At 45.3% G+C, this 21661-nt stretch overlaps 1 protein-coding gene across 1 annotated transcript in view; it reads left to right on the top strand.

The window, feature by feature from the left end:
* Positions 1–359: 359 nt before the first annotated feature.
* Positions 360–21661, top strand: part of ATP1B3 (ATPase Na+/K+ transporting subunit beta 3) — a gene marked incomplete at both ends in the record, with an annotated part of 33376 nt that continues 12074 nt past the window's right edge. Inside the window, 3 exons of the mRNA XM_080696237.1 lie at positions 360–468; positions 13216–13344; positions 17077–17184. Of these exons, the coding sequence (XP_080552363.1) occupies positions 360–468; positions 13216–13344; positions 17077–17184 (346 nt within the window). The remainder of the gene's footprint in view (positions 469–13215; positions 13345–17076; positions 17185–21661) is intronic.

The following is a 21661-nucleotide window of genomic DNA, read 5'->3' as shown; positions in this document are numbered from 1 at the left end:
GCCCCGCGCCACCTCGGGCGCCTGGGTTCGGGGCGGCCCGGCGAGGCGCCCGCCGGAGACCCCGCGGGCCGGCCGCCCCTGCTCGCCGGAGCGGAACGCGCTGGTCACCGAGCCGCGGCCCGGCCGCTTCCTCCTCGGCGGCGCCGGGGGCGTGACCGGGGGCGTGGCCGGGGCGTGGCCGGCGAGCGGCGCGCCCATTGGCTGCGGCGCGCGGGGACGTCAGGCTCCCGCGGCCGGAGCGGCCGCCCGGCCCGGCGCGGCGCAGTCGGCCCGAGTGCTCCCGGTGAGGAGGAGCCGCCGCCGCCCGCCCCGCCGCCGCCCGCCGCCGCCGCCGGGACGCCACCGCCGGGACGCCCGCCATGACGAAGACGGAGAAGAAGTCGTTCCACCAGAGCCTGGCCGAGTGGAAGCTCTTCCTGTACAACCCGAGCAGCGGCGAGTTCCTGGGGCGCACGGCCCAGAGCTGGGGTGAGCGCGGCGGCGGCGGCCCATTCATTCCGCGGCGCCCCGGGCCGGCGCACGTGCGCGGCCTCCGCGGGCCCGGCCTCCTTTGTAGCCCGCCGCCCGCCCGCCGCGGAGGCCGGGCTCGGGAGGCCGCGCGCCCCGCGCCCGCCGAGAGGAAATTTCCACTCCCGCCGCCGCGGTCCCGTGACCCGGCCACGCCGCCGCCCCGCGGGTCGAGGGCGCGCGAGTGGGCTGCAGGCACACGCGGCGGCGGGCTGACCGCAGAAGGACACTGTGCCCGAAAACGCAGCCGGCCCGGCGCGAGAGCAGCCCGGAACAAGCTGGTTCCTCCTCCTCTTCTTTTTTTTTTTTTTTTTTTAATTTTTTTCCCTTCATCCCAGCGGTTTTCTTACAAATTTACTGTGTATTTTTTTTGGGGGGGGAGGGGAGGCGGGGAAAAAGAGAGAGGTCAGTCCTGTCTGAACAGCATTTTCTTTTCTTTCCCTTCTGTGCCTTCAAACCATTGTGATGTTTGCAAGGTTGCTCTGCGTGAGTTCTTTGTTTAAAAAAAAAAAAAAATCAATCCCAGTACTTGGGAGACCGAGACGGGAGGACTGTAGGTAAGAGGCCAGCCTCAGCAGTTTAGGTCCTCAGTAACTTAACGAGACCTGGTTTCAAAATGAAAAAGGCTGGAGGTGTAGCTCCGGGGTAGAACGCCCCTGGGTTCGACCCCCAGTACCACAAATAGTAATAATAAAAATTATTATTATTATTATCCATCTACTAGCGCAGTGCTGCTTTGTGTTTAGAAAATTATATTATCGTGTGAAGATGGATAAGTGCTTTTTTTGTGTTTACACTTAGGTAAACTTGATCTTACCCTTTTGAAAAATATTTTACTAGCGGGTCTTGACAGATCTTTTTTCTCTCTCTCTCTCTCCCCGAGTGGGAATACATTGCTAGAGTTCGGAACTGTTGGGACACGACATTTTTAAGAGATGTATGAAGAGAGTAAATGAGCTATGACTCAGAAAATAAACTTGCTGCTGACTGAAATGAGCCCCTCCAGGAAGGAAAGGCGACTTGAAGGCCTATCAGAAGCTGGAAAGGGTCGTGGAGGGTTTTTAGCCCAACCTTTGCTTTAGACATGAGAAAAATGAGACCCAGAGAGGTTGTGATTTTGTCTGCGTAAAATTACATATTCCAGAGAGCCAAGAAAAGAACCCAGTTGGCCTTTAATCGCACTCCAGTGGTTGTATTATTTTACAGATGGCTTGCCTAACTGCACGGTAATCACGCATGATTTTTATTTAAATTGCTAGTGTTAGTGTAACGAAGAAATAAATCTTGCATCCAGAGTTAAATGAGAGGAAAATGAACACTCCTAACCCTAATTGCTTGTTTCTAGAGTGTACTAACTTTTTGCTGAAAAAGTTCTGGAGGGGTGGAGAGATTAAGTTTATAGGCTGTCTTCCTTTTTGAGCATCTTGCTTCTAGCACTTGGCTAGAATGACCTTTTTATACAGATAATTGTTTTTTTTAAGCGGGACTGGGGTTTGAACCCAAGGTCATTCTACCCCCAGTCCTATTTTTCATTTTTATTTTGAACAGTTGCTGGGTTGATGAGAGTCTCACTGCCTGCTGAGGTTGTCCTTGAACCTCTGGCTTACCCTCCCAAGTGCTGAGATTACAAGTGTACTCCACCACGCCTGGCGTGTTTTTGTTTTGTTTTGTTTCCTGTTGGGAATTGAGCTAAGTAAGGGGCATTCTACATCTGAAATACGTCCCCAGCCTTATTTTATTTTTTTATCTTGAAACAGGATCTCACTAGGTTGATGAGAGCCTCACTGTTTGCTCAAGCTGTCCTCACACCTGTGATCCTTCTGCCTCTGTCTTCGAAGTACTGGGATTACTGGAGTGTATGACCACACCTGGCTAGATAGTATTCTTTATAACCTTTATATTACATGATCTTTGGATAGGGATTTTATTGAGAATATACATTTAAATAGATAACACAAATTATCAAAATATAGGGGCAAAGTATAAGGGTTGTAGTAGTACATTCAGGTAAAGTTGAGATTGATTTTATTTATTTATGATACTAGGGATTGAACCCAGGGGCATTCTACCGAGAATGCTTTGATTTCGAGACAGGGTCTGCTAAATGGCCTAGGTTGGCCTTGAACTTGTGATCCTGCTGCCTCAGCCTTCTTAGTAGCTGGGATTGCAGGTGTGCACTGTCCAGAATCGAAATCACTCTTATCAACAAATAGTAGATCTGTTTATTTTAGTAATAATAATAAGCCAGTGTAGAATGGGCTAGGTAGGTGAACATTTTTTTTCCCCTGCGGGTCTGGGGATGGAACCCAGGGGCATTTGACCTCCGAGCTACACCCCCTGCCCTATTTTTTATTCTTTATTTTGAAACCGGGTCTCACTGAGTTGCAGAGGGCCTCACTAAGTGGCTGAGGCTGTCCGCGAACCGTGATCCTCTAGGTCTCAGCCTCCAGAATGCTGGTATTACAAGCGTGCGCCACTGCGCTGGGCTGTAGGTGAACATTTAGTTCTCTCCCAACACAAGGGCTTCCCTCTTAAGCACATGAGGGCCAATGGTGAAGAGGTTGGGCCCTCCAGGCTGTGTGAACACACCTGGGTCAGCCTGGAGAAGAGGTGGGTCCCTGTTCTGATTATCATGAAGACAAGGCCATTTTGGAGAGCTATGTACTTGAAGGCCCTGGGCCAGGAATGATAACCTTTTTCTGATTCTGGTAGAGGCACTGCATGGGCCAGCTGCCTGATTCATCTCTCAACATTCTGGTATATACCTTCCTGAAATGTCTGTCACATTACACTTTTTAAAGAGATGCAGTAGGGTCTCTTGAGTTTATTAGGAGCATCTTCCCATGTTAATAAAAACATCATTGCCGAGCGTGGTGGCGCATGCTTGTAACCCCTGCGCTTGGGAGGCAGAGACAGGAGGATCAGACAGGTTTGAAGCCAGCCGCACTGGCTTAATTTATTGTGGGTCTGGGGATGGAACCCGGGGGCATTCGACCTCCAAGCTACACCCCTCTGCCCTTTTTTTTATTCTTTATTTTTAAACAGGGTCTCAGTAAGTTGCGGAGGGCCTCGCTAAGTAGCTGAGGCCTTCCGTGAAAATGTGATCCCAGCCTCCAGAATGCTGGGATTACAAGCATTCACCACCACGCCTGGCTTTGATCATTTTTTTTTTAACATTTAGCTGACTAGTGTGCTGTAATATAGTTAGATATGCCATGATTTTTTTTTTTCCTTATTGTATGTACTGGTCTTCCACTCATTACCTTCCCCCTTATATGCACATTTTTATACATTTGTTGCCTTGGGATATGTTTGTACTGTTGACATTTTTAGGCCATTTATGTATATAATTTTCACATTTTGGATACATGTTGTCATACTGTTTTCCTGAAAATGTAAGTTTATCAGATACCACGATATACCAGGTATATCATGGTATCATGCCTTCATCAGTATCAAAGCTATTCTTATCTTGCTATTTATTTATTGCAGTACTAGGGATGGAACCCAGGGGCATTCTACCTCCAAGCTACACACCCAGCCCTACTTTTTATTCTTTGTTTTGGAACAGGTCTCACTGAATTGCAAAGGGCCTCACTAAGTAGTAGCTGAGGCTGTCCGTGAACCGTGATCCTCTATGTCTCAGCCTCCCAAATGCTGGGATTACAAGCATGTGCCACCACGCCCGGCTTCACTGCCCTATTTTTTATTTTGGAACAGGGTCTTTGCAGTAGAGTTGCAAAGGGCTAAGTAGCCGAGTGGAGGTTGATGTGTTGATATTGTTGGCTGTTTTCATGACCTCTGTAGTAACTCACATTTCCTGCTTGAAGTTAACCTATTTTCTGGTGGCTTTGGTTACTCTCTGTTGGGACTCTTGAATCTGTGTGCCTACTTGATGCTTTTTTGTATTTTGTTAACCGGCTGCCTATCAGAAATCTTTAGTGGATGTTGCGTAGATACCTCTTCAAATAAATCTCTGCTGCCCTCAAGGATTCCTTAGCATGACATACAAACCCACTGACTGACTGACTGACGGACTGTACTGGGGATAGACCCAGCAACATTCTACCTTCAGGCTACATACCTGGACCTTTTGTTTGTTTTATTTTGACACAGGGTCTCACTCACTAAATTGTTGAGACTGGCCTGGAACGCAAAATCCTCCTATCTCTTATGGGCATATGCCACACGGCCCAACAACATGATTTTCTTTTCTTTTTTTTTTTTTTTTTTTTTTTGTGGTACTGGGGTGGAACCCAGAGGCTTTCTACCTCCGGGCTACGCTCCATATCTGTTTTATACTTTATTTGGAAACAGGGTCTCACTAAGTTACTGAGAGTCTCACTAAGTAGCTGAGGCTGGCTTTGAACCTGTGCGATCCTCCTGTCTCAGCCTCCCAAGCGCTGGGATTACAAGCATGTGCCACCATGCCCGGCCCAGATCTATTTTTATATTTTATTTGGAAACGGTCTCACTAAGTTGCTGAAGCTGGCTTTGAACCTGTGATCCTCCTGTCTCAGCCTCCCAAGTACCGGGATCACAATTGAACCCTGAGGCATTCTCTCTCAGAGCTACACTCCCAGCCAGATTTTTTATTATTTTGAAACAGAGTCTCACTAAGTTGCAGAGGGCCTTACTAAGTAGCTGAGGCTGGCCCTGAACCTGTAGTCCTTGATCCTTCTGTTTCATCTTCACCTAACACAAATTCTTCATGATCTTGCTGGTTTATTTCTCTCCTCTCTTTAGATTGTTATGTTTTTGTTTTTTCTACCCCTTCTGAGCTTATCTTTGGCTATCTCTACTTGGGGCTGACTACTTCAGTGTCAGCTTTGATAGCATAATCTCTAATTTCTCTTTTGCCTTAAGACTGGGTCAAGTGTTCCTGTGTATTCCTTAACACGCTTGTCACTTTGCTGCCAGTTACTAGACTTAAGATTTTCTTTCTTTTTTTCTTTTTCTTTAAGTGCTGGGGATCAAACCCAGAGCCTCGTGCCTGCCAGGCAAGAGCTTTACCATTGGGCTACAGCCCAGCCGCTATAATCTTATACACATCTTGCTCCTCTTTGATTCTCTAAACATAGCCTGTCCTGGCACTTAATAGGAATGTATTCAAAGCTGGTTAAATGAATGAACATTATTATGAAACATTCCGTTGTCTTCTGCAATATTTTTAATACCCTCAGTGTTTGATGGTGTTGATATGCCATAGCATAATCATTCTTTTATTTATTTATTTTGCTATCGTACTGACGGCTTTTCATAGGTCAGTGTTTAAGAGCCCTGGGGAAGCCTGGCTCTTAACACAGAATGGGCCTCAGTCACCAGAACCCAGATTAGGGGGGTCCCGGTGAGTGTAGAGGTTATGCCACTTAACTGATTAAATTGACTTGGTGGTGTCTGGGTTGTGCATCTGATCAGAGTAACAGAACCAGGGCTATCCAAGACTCCTGCTTTCTGCTTGATTGTACTTTTCAGCTTTTATTGCTCTGTGTGTTTCTTTCTCTCTCTCTCTCTCTCTCTCTCTCTCTCTCTCTCTCTCTCTCATTGTACCACCAGTCTGTCCCCCAGCCCTGTTTTTTGTTTATTTTAATCTGGAAACGAGATCTTGTTAAATTGCTGAGGCTGGATTTGATCCTGTGACCTGCCTGTCTCCACCTCCCAAGTACTACGATTACAATTACTGAGTGTGCACCATTCTGCCTGCTTCTGCTCTTATGGGAAACTTTTTTATGAGAAAGTGTTTTCCCCCCTTAAGTTCCCTGCTCTCAAATTTAAAAGAGGTTTATGTAGTATTATGTTCTCCCCTACTGGGCACTATTGCTAATAATTCTAGAAAACTTTCTCTAGCGTCATAGCCTCCCACATACCAGTGTTGGGAAAAAGTCTGGAACTGGGATTATTCCTAGGCCTGGGGACTGACTGGGAGAGGGTGTGAGGGAGGTTACATGTGAGGATTCTATATTTTGAATAGGGGTTTGGATCATACACATGAATGCATTTGTCAAAACCCATTGAATGGTGCATTGGAGCTATGTGTATTTTGCTGAATGTAAACCCCTCAACACCTGCATCCTGAGGCTTGGGGGTAAAGTGCACTGACATGTGCAACTTGAAGTGCATTGCAAAAAATGAGACCAATAGAGTAAAATGTTAATTATGGAGTCTAAGTGGGTTTCAGGGTGTTCACTGTTAAATTTCATTACATTTCTGTGCATTTGTAATTTTTTTTATGGTACTGGGGTGGAACCCAGGGGCATTCTACCTCCGAGCTATACGCCCAGCCCTATTTTTTAATTGTTTATTTTGAAACAGGGTCTCACTGAGCTACACAGGACCTAAGTAGCTGAGGCCGGATGCGAACTGCGATCCTCCTGTCTCAGCCTCCCAAGTGCTGGGATTATAATTGTGCACCACCACGCTCAGCTGCATTTGTAAATATTACTGTTTGCACGAGAAAAAAGAATGTGTGAACAGATTCCTGTGTTTCTCTTATCCTCACCACTCGTCTTTCCTACAGATGTTTGTTAACTTTCCCACTAATCCTTTTTTGTAAATTTATGTAAATATGTTTATAAATGGGTATATATGGAATATGTAGGAATAATTTTTTCCATTTTTGCATGAATCATAAGAAAAGAACATGTTCTGGAACTTTTTTTTCACTTAGTCTTTCACGTTGGTACAGATTTGGCTAATTCCTTTGAGTAATTGTGTAATATTCCATAGTATAGAGATGGTGTGTGTGGGGGGGTGCCGGTCTGTCCTTCCTTTCTCTTTCTTTTTTTCTGTACTGGGGATGGAACCCAGGGACGTGTGTGTGTGTGTGTGTGTGTGTGTGTGTGTGTGTGTGTGTGTGTGTCTGTGTTGCTGGGGATAGAACCCACCCCAGGGACAGTCTACCTCCGAGCTACACCCCCAGCCCTATTTTTTTATTCTTTATCTTGAAACGGGGTGTCACTGAGTTGCAGAAGGCCTCACTAAGGAGCTGAGGCTGTCCGCGAACCGCGATCCTCCTGTCTCAGCCTCCCGGATGCCACCACGCCCAGCCTGAGCTAGGTTTTTATGTGCATCCTCTGTTCTTTTTATTACTGAGTACTTTATTGTGTGGATAACCTCGCTTTACTCATTCATTCATCTGTTGGTGGGCATTCAGGCTGTTTGCAGTTTTTAGTGATTGCACAGAAAGCCTCTGGGTGTTTATGTGCCCTCCCTCCCACTGTGAACATGTGTCAGAGTAGATTGACTGCATCGTAGACCCTGTGAAAGGCTGCTGTGGCGCTGACTTTTCAGAAGATGGTCAGACTTTTCAGTACTTTGTTTTGTTTTTACATTCACACCAGCAGGGTCTGAGAGCTCCAATTGCTCTACCTCAGGGCCTTTACCTGGTATGGTCAGCTTTGAAAATTACTAGTATTCTGGTAGGTGTGTAGTAGAACTTCGCTGTAGTTTTGATTTGCTGTAATGATGTTAAGCACCTTTTTAGGAACTTGGTTTTGTAGTCCTTGTTTCTTTGAACAGTTTCTGATGAACTCTTTTGCCTATTTTTTAAGAAATAGGTGTTTTTTGTTTTGTTTTGTTTTTTTAGCTGTGTATAGTGGTGTATGCTTGTAATCCCAGTACTTGGGAGGCTAAGACAGGAGAATCCCAGGTTCGAGGACAGCCTCAGCAAATACTTAGACTCTTATCAACCTAGTGAGACCCTGTTTCAAAATAAAAATAAAATAGGGCTGGGAGGTATCGCTCAGATGGTAGAATGCCTCTGGATTGAAACTAGAGGTATTCTACCTCCAAGCTATATCCCTAGCCCTATTTCATTTAATTTATTTATTTTGTGGTACTGGGAATGGACCCCAGGGGTATTCTACCTCTTGAGTGACACCCCCAGCCTTATTTTTTATTCTTTATTTTGAAATGGGGTCTTACTGAGTTGCAAAGGGTCTAAGTAACTAAGGCTTTTTGTGAACTGCAATCCTCCTGTCTCAGCCTCCTAAGCTTGGGTATTACAAGTGTGCACCACCATGCCTGGCTACTCTATTTTGAAACAGGGTTTCACTAAGTTGCAGGGGATGGGGGGCTCACTAAGTAGCTGAGGCTGGCCGTGAACCTGCGATCCTCCTTTTTTAGCCTCTCAAGTGCTGGGATTACAAACTAAAGCCACCACGCCTAGCTGTTCCTCAATATTTAAAAAAAATTCAAATATGCAAAGATAGTCAGGTGTGGTGGTGCATGCTAGTAATCCCAATCCCAGTACTTGCAAGGCCAGGGACATTCTACCTCCAAGCTATACTGCCAACCCTATTTTATTTTTATTTGAAAACAGTGTCTCACTAGGTTAATGAGTCTCACTTCACTGAGGCTGTCCTTAAACCTGAGATCCTCTTGTCTGAGCCTCCCAAGTACTGGGATTACAGGTGTGAGCCACCACACCCGGCTTCATAAATTATTTTAAAATTATACCTGCTTGTGCTTTTAAAGTATTTTAAAACCATAAGCAGAATGTTAACTTATTTACTAAGTAGACGTTTTTAATTAGCAGAACCATCTGAAGAGAGGCATAATTTTTCTGAAATCTAAGTGCCTTCATGTAACTAGAAAATTTGCTAGGTAGTGAATCAGGTCAAGGAAGTGTGTAGAGTGGTTACATAGACTGTTGTGAAGTAAGTCTTTTGGTTTTTCTGGTGCCAAATAATAAAGAATTCAGTCTTTTTCCCAGGTTCCTAGAACAGAGTTGCTAAAAACAGTTGGAATTTCCTGAGTCATAGGAATGTTGTCTTAGACTAACCAGGTGGCTCATCATGGATCCCTCGGTAACTTTAAGACGGGAGGCTGGTCCCCAGAACCAACCAAGTCCCAGTAGGGTTGGGTCTTTGAACCAGCCTGACCTCCAGGGAAGAAAGGAGGGGGCTGGCAATTGAGCTCTGGTGGGGCCTGTGATCCAATCAGTCTCATTACTTAGTGAGATCCCAGTGAAAACTGGACACTGAAGCTCTCAGGTTAAGAGGCACATGCTAGGAGGAAGGCTGGCCCTGACTGCACAACATCCTGGACCCTACCCTGAGTTTCCTTTACAGTCAAAGTAGAATCCTGAATACAGCTCTTTTCTGAAGTCCATTGGGATTTTCCATTAAGTGATAGTTCCTGAGGGCACAGTAGGAAACCTCCAAATTGGTGGCTTCCTCTGCCTGACCCAGCCCTTGGCTCCTGGTGGTTAGTGCCAGAGTTGACTCACCCACTCCAGTGGGTAGGAACAGAGTGACAGGTCAGGGCCCCTGCTCCTTTCTCTGGTTGACACAGGGTAGACTGTCCCAAGATTCCTTGCTGCTTGGTGTCTGTAGAATCCACATGAATCAGACGTCATTTGTTATGACTTTTTGTGTGTGTGTGTGGTGCTGGGGTTCCTGGAAACCCTTCTACCTCCGGGCTATACTCCCAGACCTATTTTTTATATTTTTATTTGGAAACAGGGTCTCAAGCCAGCGAGGCTGGCTTCGAACCAGCGCGATCCTCCTGTCTCCGCCTCCCAAGCGCAGGGATTACAAGTGTGCACCACCACGCCTGGCTGTTCAAGACAATTTTTTGAGAAGTAAAATGCAGTTAATTAGGCTAAACTTTAAACCTTAAATTTGGTTATAAGGCCTAGTTGTGGCACCATTCCAAAAATGGTTCTAAATTGTTGGCCATTTTCCTTCCTCAGAAGTTGTATTTTATGTTGTCAGATCTCTGCTTTTCTCTAATGTGAATAATTAGCTAGACACTTCTGATATTCCTTTAGGCAGAGATGGGGGTCTTGTCCAAGGTGGTGCTGCAGGCAGTGGTCAGGGCAGGACTTGGGCCATGTCTAATGCTGGCACCACCACCACCACCTTTTGTGTCCATGTGCGTGTTGCTGGGGATCAAACCCTGGGCCTTATATGAGCAAGTGCTGTCCCAATGAGCTTCTTCACTAACCCACCACCTTGCTGCACCCTAGCAGCATCTTAGCTCCTGTCCCTGTCCCTCATCAGAAATAAGAGTGGAGCCAGGCATGGTGGCACACGCTTGTAATCCCAGCATTCGGGAGGCTGAGACCAGAGGATCTCGGTTCGCGGACAGCCTCAGCTACTTAGTGAGGCCCTTGCAACTCAGTGAGACCTGGTTTCAAAATAAATAATAAAAAAAAAAAAATAGGGCAGGGGCTGCAGCTCGGAGATTGAATGCCCCTGGGTTCTATCCCCAGACCCGTAGAAAGAGAGAGAGAGAGAGAGAGAGAGAGAGAGAGAGAGAGAGAGGGAGGGAGGGAGGGAGGGAGGGAGGGAGGGAGGGAAGAGTAGAGTAGAGTGGGAGAGCTGGGCTTGGTGGTGCACACTTGTAATCCCAGTACTGCGGAGGCTGAGACAGGAAGATCAGAGGTTCGTGGCCAGCCTCAGCAATTTAGTGCCCCCCCATTTCAAATTAAAAAATAGAATAGGTCTTGGGTGTAGCTTGGAGATAAGATGCCTCTGGGTCCAACCTCCAGTACTGCAGGAGTCAACAAACCACTGTGGCACCCATCTGCCTGATTTTATAATTGAAGTTGAGCCGGGTGTGGTGGCGCAGGCCTTTAATCCCGGTACTTGGGAGGCTGAGATAGAAGATCTCAGTAGAGGACAGTCTCAGCAAGTAGTGAGATTTTCTTCAATGTAGCAAGACCCTGTTTCCAAATAAAAATAAAATAGGGCTGGGGGTACAGCTCGGATGTAGAATGCCCTGGGTTCAATCCCCGGTGGCACACACAGGAAAAATTAAGTTGTACTAGCACACAGCCACACTTGTGTACTGTCGACCTTGGTCGGCTGTACAGAGGGTTTTATCCTGTTTCCTGCGCTCGTCTACATGTGAAGGATTGTTTTCTCCTGGATCTCATTAAAGCAGCGTGTGGACCTGGGTGTGTTCCTCTTCCCTCTGTAGCAGGTGAACCGGTCACTTGTTGAGGTTGCTCTTCCTTTTCTTTTTCCGCAGCAGGATCACAGTGTGTGGTAGGGAAGTGGTGCCGCTGAAGGTAACATCCTGTCCTCTCTTCTGATCTCTCGCTCCTTACCCTGGCTGCCTGGTAAATGGGGAGAGGGCTGAAATGCTAGTCTAAAATGAAATTGCTTTTACTTTATAAAAGGGGGCTGGAAATGGCTTCCTGGCCTACAGTTAAGAAAATCTAGGTTTTGACTTGATATATTTTGGGGTAATGGGTTAATTGAAAATCAGAAGAAAGCTATACAGCTGCTCCCCCAGGGGAGATTATTAACATTCTCAGATCTTCTTAAAACAGATCTTAGAAACCCTCTGAAGTTACTCCTTGTGGGGATAACGGGGTCCACCCAATCAGGTAGCTGGGCGTGGTGGCGCATGCTTGTAATCCCCGCGCTTGGGAGGCGGAGAGAGGAGTATCTCGAGAGAGGAGTATCGCATGGGTTCAAAACCAGTTGTGCTGGCTTCAAGAGACCCTGTTTTCAAATAAAAGTATAAAAGGTCTGAGAGTGTAGCCCGGAGGTAGAAGTGCTTCCAGGAACCCTAGTACTACCCAAAAAAAAAAAAAAAAGAAAAAAGAAAAGAAATGAAATCGGGCAAAATATACAAATGTATTATTAAGATTGGGAATTGAGAAGTAAAGCTGACATGATTTCAACTCTTTACTATTACACTATCTAGGGGCTTAATGTCTTTGTTTTTTTTTTTTTTTTTTTTTTTTCTTGGTGGGTCTAGGGATGGAACCTAGAGGCATTCAACCTCCAAACTACACCCCCTGCCCTATTTTTTACTCTTTATTTTGAAATAGGGTCTCACTAAATTGTGGCAGGCCTTACTAAGTAGCTGAGGTATTTTACTTGGAAACAGGGTCTCACTAAGTAGCTGAGGCTGGCTTCGAACCCATGCGATCCCTCTCTCTCAGCCTCCCAAGCGCAGGGATTACAAGCGTGCGCCACCACGCCCAGCGGTGATGATCATTTCTGATGTTAGAACTTTCGATATAGATATTTAGAAATGATTGGTTTTAGGTGTTACTAAAATAAGTGACTGGCTTGAGATATGTCCATGCATTTCCAAGTGTGAAGGGAGGCCTGAATCCTTACTGACGGAATGTGTCCTGGTCTGGCTCTGCTGGTGCGGTGCTGTGAATCCCCAGGCTGTGCTTGTTGTGGCCGTCGCCTCTTCACTTTCGCATGGGCCCTTCCACTTGACCAGTGTTTCCTAAACGTTATTCAATGAGTACATTTCCTGGTATTCTTTACATCATCTCACTTTTAAAAACTTAAATGTATACAGATAATTGCTATCTGTGCAATACAGGTTTAATGTGCTAGTTCTTTTCTGGTATACCACTTCAATATGTAAATATATTGGGAGCTTGCCCCACCTAAAGCTATCTTTTCCCTTCTGTATGCTATGTCTGACTTTGAACCAGAGCAGCCTTTTATTTCCCTCAGAGTGCTGGGGATTGAACTCTTGCCTGTTAGCCAAGCACTTTACCACTGAGCTGGAAGCTACTTTAATCTAAAAATACCAGAGGAAAGGAGGGCTCATGGGATAAGTGGGTGGTACCTGCCAAGGTGCCCCTTGCTTGGACAAATTCATGTGTCTTTAGTGTGAGGACATGTGACTGCATGGCAAAGCTTAGGTGCACAGCCCTGCCGCGAATGGTAAATGTGTGCACTTAATGTATATCTCCACAGTTGATAGATTTGGTTTCTTTTACAGGTTTGATCTTGCTCTTCTACCTAGTTTTTTATGGATTCTTGGCTGCACTCTTCTCACTCACGATGTGGGCAATGCTTCAGACTCTGAATGACGAGGTACCAAAATATCGAGACCAGATTCCTAGTCCAGGTAATTATGTTGCAGTTAGCTTTTAACAAAATTGGGTTCTAGTTTATGTTCACCATATATCAGTTTTGTGTTAGAATAAAAGATAGGTAATCTTATCTTTCCTTATTTATTTTTGTGGCGCTAGAGGTTGAGCCCAGGGCTATTGTTTAATTTTACATGTTTAATATTTACATATTGACTTAAAGATCTTCACATTCATTTACTGATAAATCTTGAGTCCTTTACCAAGGATGAGCAGATATTATTGAGAATAATGGATGGTCTTTATGAATGTTGTATAGGAGTTTCACTTTGCCTTGGGAAATTTACATACAAAGAACATTCAGCTCTGGCTTGTATAGACCTTTGATCTTACAGAATACATGTTTTGCATTAGAGTGTTAAAAATGGTAAGTAATGCGCTGGCCATGGTGGCACACACTTGTAATCCCCGCGCTTGGGAGGCAGAGACAGGAGGATCACGCAGGTTCGAAGTCAGCCACGCTGGCTTGAAAGACCCTGTTTCCAAATAAAATAAATAGATAAAAAATAGGTTTGGAGTGTAGCCCGGAGGTAGAAGGGCTTCCAGGAACCCCAGTACCACCAAAAATTAAGTAATGACATTAGTGAATAAAACAAACCCTTTATACATTTAATTCTTCTATGCTTTTTTTTGTAGTACTTGGGATTGAGCCCAAGGGCATTCTACTTCCAGGCTCTATTCCCAGCCCTCTTTAGTTTTTGCTTTGAAACAGAGTCTCACTAGGCTGTCCTCAAGCATATGATTCTCCTGTCTCAGACTCCCAAGTACTAGATTAGAAGCATGTACTACCAGGCCCCGCTTTCTCTGCCCCCTCCCTTTGGTCATTCTACCTCTGAGCTACAGCCTCAGCCCTATTTTATTTTTATTTGGAAACAGGGTCTTGCTAGATTGATGAGAGTCTCACTACTTGCTGAGGTTTTCCTCAAACCTGTGAGCCTCCTGTATCAGCCTCCAGGTACAGGGATTATGGGCGTATGCCACCACACCCTTAATCTGTGGTGTGGATCACAAGGTTCTACCTAGCAGAGTGGGATTTGGATAGCAGGCGAGTGGGTAGGCCAGCAGGCCAGGAGGCTGAGGGTCTGCCAGAAAGCTTCTTTCTCCAGAGCATTTACTGGTCTTATAGTCAGTAGTCATCTGTCTTCCAGGAGAGATGCAGTGTGAGTAGAGGCCAGGGATGTCACTAAACGTCCTGTGGCCCACAGGGCAGCCCTCCACCACAGGGAATCACAGCCCAGACCCTCCTGTGCCGGGCCCTAGGAACCCCAGTCCAGATCCCTGCTCACTGCCTGACTCCAGCCATATCAGTAGCCAAGCTGAACCAGCTCCCCACCATTCACTCCTCCTAGAACAGTTTCTTCTAATAGTTTGCTTTGTTTATAGGTAATATTTGTCTAAGTATCCTGAATAAATCTTTTCTCTCAGTTAATTTGATCAGGAATTGGAGAACTTGGAATCAGCCTCCCCACTACTGGGATCACAAGCTTGGCTTAAATAAAGTTTTAAATTGAGTTACTTAGGTATTTATTATTATAGTACTTATATAGTATAAATAAATATATGTAGTATAAAGTTATTACAGATAAAGAATGGTTATATTTAAGTTGGAAGCCTGATTACTTCTTACAGATAAGTACGTTTGCATTTATTAGCATGTTCTGTGTACACAGGTATCAGCTCCTGATATGAAATTTTGATGGTTATTCTCCAAACTCAGTAGGTGAAAAACACATTTTGTGTGTGATACTAAAGATTGCACACAGGGTCACTAATATCTGTAAGCTACATCCCAGCCCTATTTATTTTTTTGTTTGGAAACATATCACCAAGTTGCTGAGGACCTTGCTAAGTTGCAGAGGCCATCCTCGAACCTGCAGTCTTCCTGTATCAGCTTCCTCAATACTGGGATGACAGGCCTGTGCCGCCACCATGACAGGCTTCCATAGTTATAATTTAATGATAAAACTGCTAAGACTTTTTTTTTTTTTTTTTGCGGGTCTGGGTATGGAACCCAGGGGCATTTGACCTCCAAGCTATACCCCCTGCCCTAATTTTTTTATTCTTTCATTTGAAACTGGGTCTCACTAAGTTGCAGAGGGCCTGAGTAGCTGAGGCTGTCCGCGAACCGTGATCCTCCTGTCTCAGCCTCCTGAATGCTGGGATTACAAGCGTGCGCCACCACGCCCGGCTTAGACTGGTTTGCTAAAAATTTTCTGTGTATAAGTCAGGCATGGTGGCGCACACTTGTAATCCCAGTGCTTGGGAGGCTGAGACAGGAGGATTGCACAGGTTCAAAGCCAGCCTCAGCTACTTAGTGAGGCTCTCAGCAACTTACTGAGACCCTATTTCCAAATAAAGTAAAAAATAGGTTTGGGAGTATAGTCCAGAGGTAGAAAAGCCCCAGGGTTCCACCCCCAATACCCCTCCCCACCCACCCACACAATTTCTGTGTATATGAATGGCAAGTTGGCAAAACCTAAATAGATTTTTGCATTAAAAATATTTGAAAATCAAACTAAAATCACATCTTTTCTCTCTTTTTTTTGTTTTGTTGTTGTAGTGTTAGTACTGAGAATTGAACCCACCTCGGAATCTACCTTTGAGCTACACCCTCAGCCCTAGTTTTTATTTTGAAACAGGGTCTTGCTAAGTTGTCGAAGCCGTACTCAAACCCCTGCCCTCCTCCAGTTTCTGCCTCCCAAGTTTTGGGATAACAGACATGTGCCACTGCTTCTGGCTAAATTAAATCTTTAAAAATAACTAATAGAGATAATTAACTAAAAATAATCAAATTTAAAGGATAATCCTCCTGTCTGAGGTGGTTTGAAAATTTGAATTTTCTTTAATCTTAGATTTTTTCTTTCTTTCTTTTTGTGGTACTGGGTTGGAGTCCAAGGGCTTTCTACTTCTGGGTTATACTCCCAGACCTATTTTATATTTTATTAGGAAACAAGGTCTCACTAAGTAGCTGAGGCTGGCTTTGAACTTGCACGGTACTCCTTTCTCAGCCTCCCACGTACCAGAATTACAGGCTTGTGCCACCATGCCTGTCTCAGATATCGTTACTTTCATAATTTGATATAAATAAGTGGTTGTTGGGAGAGAGAGAGAGAGAGAGAGAGAGAGAGAGAGAGAGAGAGTGTGTGTGTGTGTGTGTGTGTGTGTTATTGAAGATACTGAACTCAAGGGCATTCTGCCTCCAAGTTACACACCCCTAGCCCTATTTTATTTTGAAACAGTCTCTTTAGGTTGATGGGAGTTTGACTACTTGCTGAGACTCTTCTTTTTTTCTTCTTTTTTTTCTTCCCAGTACTGGGAATACGACCCAGGGGCATTCTACCTTAGAACTATACTCTCAGCCCTATTTTTTATTCTTTATTTTTGAAACCAGCGTCTCACTAAGTTGCGGAAGGCCTCACTAAGTAGCTTAGGCCGTCCGCAAACCACAATCCTCCGGTCTCAGCCTCTAGAATGCTGGGATTACAAGCGTGCGCCACCACGCCCAGCACTGAGACTGTTCTAAAACCTGAGATCCTTCTGTCTCTGCTTCCCAAGTACTGAGATACAAACATGTGCACCACGTTCAGCTCATTGTTGAAATTTTAAGACACAAGTTTTCCATGTGATTTACCGAGATCTTTTTAGGGATCAGTAAGAAGGAGAAAGGGAAATTTAATATTGCTAAGTTTTCCTCTGTTATACCATTTTAGGACTTATGGTTTATCCGAAACCAGTGACTGCTTTGGAATATACCTTTAGTGCATCTGATCCAGCTACCTATCAAAGGTACACTAATGACCTTCACAACTTCCTAAAATGTAAGTATGTTTCTTAGAGTAAGAGAAAAGATTTTTAAGAATCTAGTGCCAAATTATGATTGCTTTTAGAAACTTTTGTGAGGTGTGTGTGTGTGTGTGTGTGTGTGTGTGTGTGTGTGTAGTACTAGGGATTGAACACAGGGTCATTGTACCTCTTGAGCTACACCCCCAGTTCTTTAAAAAAAAAAAAAAATTCTAGCCGGGCGTGGTGGCGCACGCTTGTAATCCCTGCGCTTGGGAGGCAGAGGCAGGAGGATCGAGGCCAGCTGCGCTGATTTAAGAGACCCTGTTTCAAAAATACAGAAAATAGGTCTGGGAGTGTAGCCCAGAGGTAGACGGGCTTCCAGGAACCCCAGTACCACCAAAAAAAAAAAAAAAAAAAAATTCTAAACCGTTTTGCTAAGAGTCTTCCTAAGTTGCTAAGACTGTCCTTGAACCTGTGATTCTCCATGTACTGGGATTACAGATGTGTGCCACTGTGCCTGTCTTAAAACCATAATTCTTTATGTGTGTGTGATCCTGGGTATTGACCCCAGAGGCATTCTACCTCCAGGCTTACACCCCTACCCCCATTTTATTTTTATTTTGAAACAGGGTCATCGCGAGGTTAATGAGAGTCTCTTGACTTGCTGGGGCTGTCCTCAATCCTGTGATCCTCCTATCAACCTCCCAAGTGCTAGGGTTGAGCGTCACAATGCCCAGCTCAGAAACATAATTCTTCTTGAAAGTTTATTTTACCTTTCTTCCCCCCCTCCCCCCTCTCGTGATACTGGTGATTGAACCTAGGGACATTTTCCAAACTATGCCTCCATCCTTTTTTTTATATTTTTTTAAATGGTACTGGGGGTGGAACCCAGGAGCATTCTACCTCCTAGCTACACCCCCAGCCCTTTTTTTTTTTTTTTAGCTGAGGCTGTCCGCGAACCACAATCCTCTGGTCTAAGCCTCCTGAATGCTGGGATTACAAGCGTGCGCCACCACGCCTGGCTCCAGCCCTATTTTTTATTCTTTATTTTGAAAAAGGGTCTCACTGAGTTGCAAAGGGCCTCACTAAGTAGTAGCTGAGGCTGTCCTCAAACTGCAATCCTCCTGTTTCAGCCTCCCCAATGGTGGGATTGCAAGCATGTGCCACCATGCCCGGCTTAATTTTTATTTTTAAACAGTCTCACTAAGTTGCTGAGGTTGACCTCAAACCTGTGCTCTTCCTGTCACAGCCTCCCAAGCATTGTGATAATAGGTGGATGCAACCTGACATTCCCCTTTTATTTTATTGCTTTTTTGTGGTACTGGGAATGAAACCCTTTTACCTTCAGGCTACATTCCCAGACCTATTTTATATTTTATTTGGAAACAGGGTCTCTTAAGCCAGCACAGCTGGCTTCAAACCTGCGAGATCCTCTTATCTCCGCCTCCCAAGCGCAGGGATTACAGACGTGCGCCACCACGCATGGCTCCCCTTTTATTTACTTTTCTTTTCTTTTCTTTTCTTTTTCTTTTCTTTTCTTTTTTTTTTTTTTTGTGTGCTGGGAATTGAACCCAGGGGCATTCTGCTTCTGAGCTACAACCCCAGTCCTATTTTATCTTATTTTTTTTAATTTTGAAGCAGGGTCTCACTAAGTTGTAGAGGGTTTTGCACAGTTGCTGAGGCTGGCCATGAACCTACAATCGTGCTGCCTCAGCCTTCCAAGTACTAGGACTGCAGGCATGTGCCACCACTCCAGCTCTGCCCTTCTTTTAAATTCAGATAGTGGAGAGCACTTACAAGTAGATTTTGTAGTTAGTTGTAAGAATATTCCAGACCTTGGGAAAACATAGGGATCTAAGCCTAATGAGTTTGTTGAGATACAGCATTTATGTCTGTATTAAAGCTAAAAGTATCTGATTAATAGAGCAAACCCATATTATGTAAAGTAATGCTTGTGAATATTTGTTGTGCTGTTACTGAAGCCAAGAACCCATATGTCAGTGATGTAACAGTGACCTGCATCCCAGCCCCGGGTTTGAACTTGTGCATCCAATACAGTGTTTGTGCGGGGAATGGGGAGTTATGCAGAGTCTGTCAGAGTCACTCGTTTGTGATGCTCATTAGCAGCCATCCCGGCCCACTTTTCCTTTGCCTGGCCTGATTATTCATGTGAATGATAGTATCATGAACAGTCATCAAAAGCTCTGGCTTCTTGGCTCTTGAGCACCCTGTCTCCTTGGCCACAGACACTTGGAGTTGCTCCCTAGAACACGGGAGGGTTTTGCTGTTAAAATCACTCATGAGCCGGACGGGGTGGCGCACACTTGTTAATCCCTGCATCTGGGAGGCTGAGACGGGAGGATCGCGGTTCGTGGACAGCCTCAGCTACTTAGTGAGGCCCTCTGCAACTCAGTGACACCCTGTTTCAAAATAAAGAATAAAAAAAAATAGGGCTGGGGGTGTAGCTCCAAGGAAGAATGTCCCCGGGTTCCATCCCTAGTACCACACACACACACAAAAAAAAAAAAACACTCGTGTGGCAAGGCTTCCTGGCACCGCCTTCTGTCTTTCTTGCTTGTTCAGTGTTCTTCTAGCATTATTCTGTCTCTGGAACTTCAGTTTGCTGATTCTTTTGCTTTTCCTCTGCTTTCACCAAATCCTCATGTACCTTCTCATTAATTTCATGCTTTTTCATTTTTCCTTTTGCCAGTGCTCTAATCCGTAGTGTCTTGGTCTGTCGATCACTTAGGGCAGAATTCTTGAGTGAGGCTCCTCTGACCTGCCAGCAGTGTGCTGCTGAGGATAGAGCGTGTGACTGTGGTACCAGACCACTTCCTCACAGGGATACGGGTGCCTGGGACCACATGACTCGTCTGGGATGCTCTGAAGCTGTAATTGCTGACCTGTACTCAGAACATTTTTTCCTTTGACTCAGTTTCTTTACAGAACCTGATTTCTTGATTTAAGAGACCATACAAGTACTCAGGTGGGAACTCTGATTCCCTGTTACCAGTAAAACCTGTGGCTGCGGCCCTCCTTGGAGACATTGCACTGTACGGGTCCTGCCTCGGCTCCTGTCCCTCATACGACTAGCTCTCCCTCTTCATGAATAGATAGCTTCTTTCTGTATTGGATTCTTCCTGTCAACTTGCAGAAACCCCCTGCTTCCTCCTGTCTAAACTAGAACCTCTTTTTGAGTCCATGTTATCTCCCTAATTCTCTTTGCCTTGATAGTTAAATATATACTTATTTCTGCCGGGCGTGGTGGCGCACGCTTGTAATCCCTGCGCTAAGGAGGCGGACACAGGAGGATCATGCAGTTTCGAAGCCAGCCACACTGGCTTAAGAGACCATGTTTCCAAATAAAAAAGTATAAAATAGTATAAAATAGGTCTGGGAGTGTTGCCCGGAGGTAGAAGGGTTTTCAGGAACCCCAGTACCACCAAAATACACACACACACACACACACACACACACACACACTTTTTGGGTGTGTGTGTGTGTGTGCGCGCACTGGGGATGGACACCAGAGGCATTCTACCTTAGAACTACACTCCCAGCCCGATTTTTTATTCTTTATTTTTGAAACAGGGTCTCACTGAGTTGCAGAGGGCTTGACTAAGTAGCTGAGGCTGGCCTCCAACTGCGATCTTCCTGTCTCCGCCTCCCAAATGCTGGGATTACAAGCATGTGCCACCACGCTTGGCTTCAATTTTTTTTTTTACTTTGAAATTGGATCTTGCTAGGTTGATAGGAGTCTCGGACTTGCAGAGTCTGTCCTCAAACCTGTGATCCTTCTGTCTCAGACTCCCAAGTATTGGGATTACATACGGGCGCCACCACTCCCATTTACTTAGTTTTTTTCTATATTTTGTGGTACTGGGGGTGTAATCCAGAGGCTTTTCTACTTCCGGGGCTACACTCCCAGACCTATTTTATACTTTATTTGGACACAGGGTCTCAGTAAGTTGCTGAGTGCCTCTCTAAGTAGCTGAGGCTGGCCTGGAACCTGCACGATCCTCCTGTCTCAGCCTCCCAAGCACGGGGATTACAAGCGTGCGCCACCACGCCTGGCTTCCAGCTCCTCCTTGGTTTACTGATTTTGTATGGAAGTGGAAGTCACCACAGTATGAGTCAGGCAGTGATGCACTGGCTTGTGCCAGCAGGGCACATGCAGTAGAAACCACGGGGGTTACAAACAGAAAGTAGTTGAGCTGGGTGTGGTGACACACACTTGTAATCCCAGCATTTGGGAGGCTGAGACCAGAGGATTGCGGTTCACAGACAGCCTTAGCTACTTAGTGAGGCCTTTGCAACTCAGTGAGACCCTGTTTAAAAATAAAGAATTAAAAAAAAAAAAAATAGGGGCGGAGGTGTCGCTCAGAGGTAGAATGCCACTGGGTTCCATCCCCAGACCCGCAAAAAAAAAAAAAAAAGTAGTGGAAGTCACTTACCCTACACCTCAAATATCCAAATTATTCTTTGCTTTTAGATGAGTATATGGACCCAGGC

Source organism: Muscardinus avellanarius (genome assembly GCF_963383645.1).
Source record: "Muscardinus avellanarius genome assembly, chromosome: 5".
Lineage (NCBI taxonomy): Eukaryota > Metazoa > Chordata > Mammalia > Rodentia > Gliridae > Muscardinus > Muscardinus avellanarius.
This window is presented reverse-complemented; position numbering and strand designations above follow the sequence as displayed.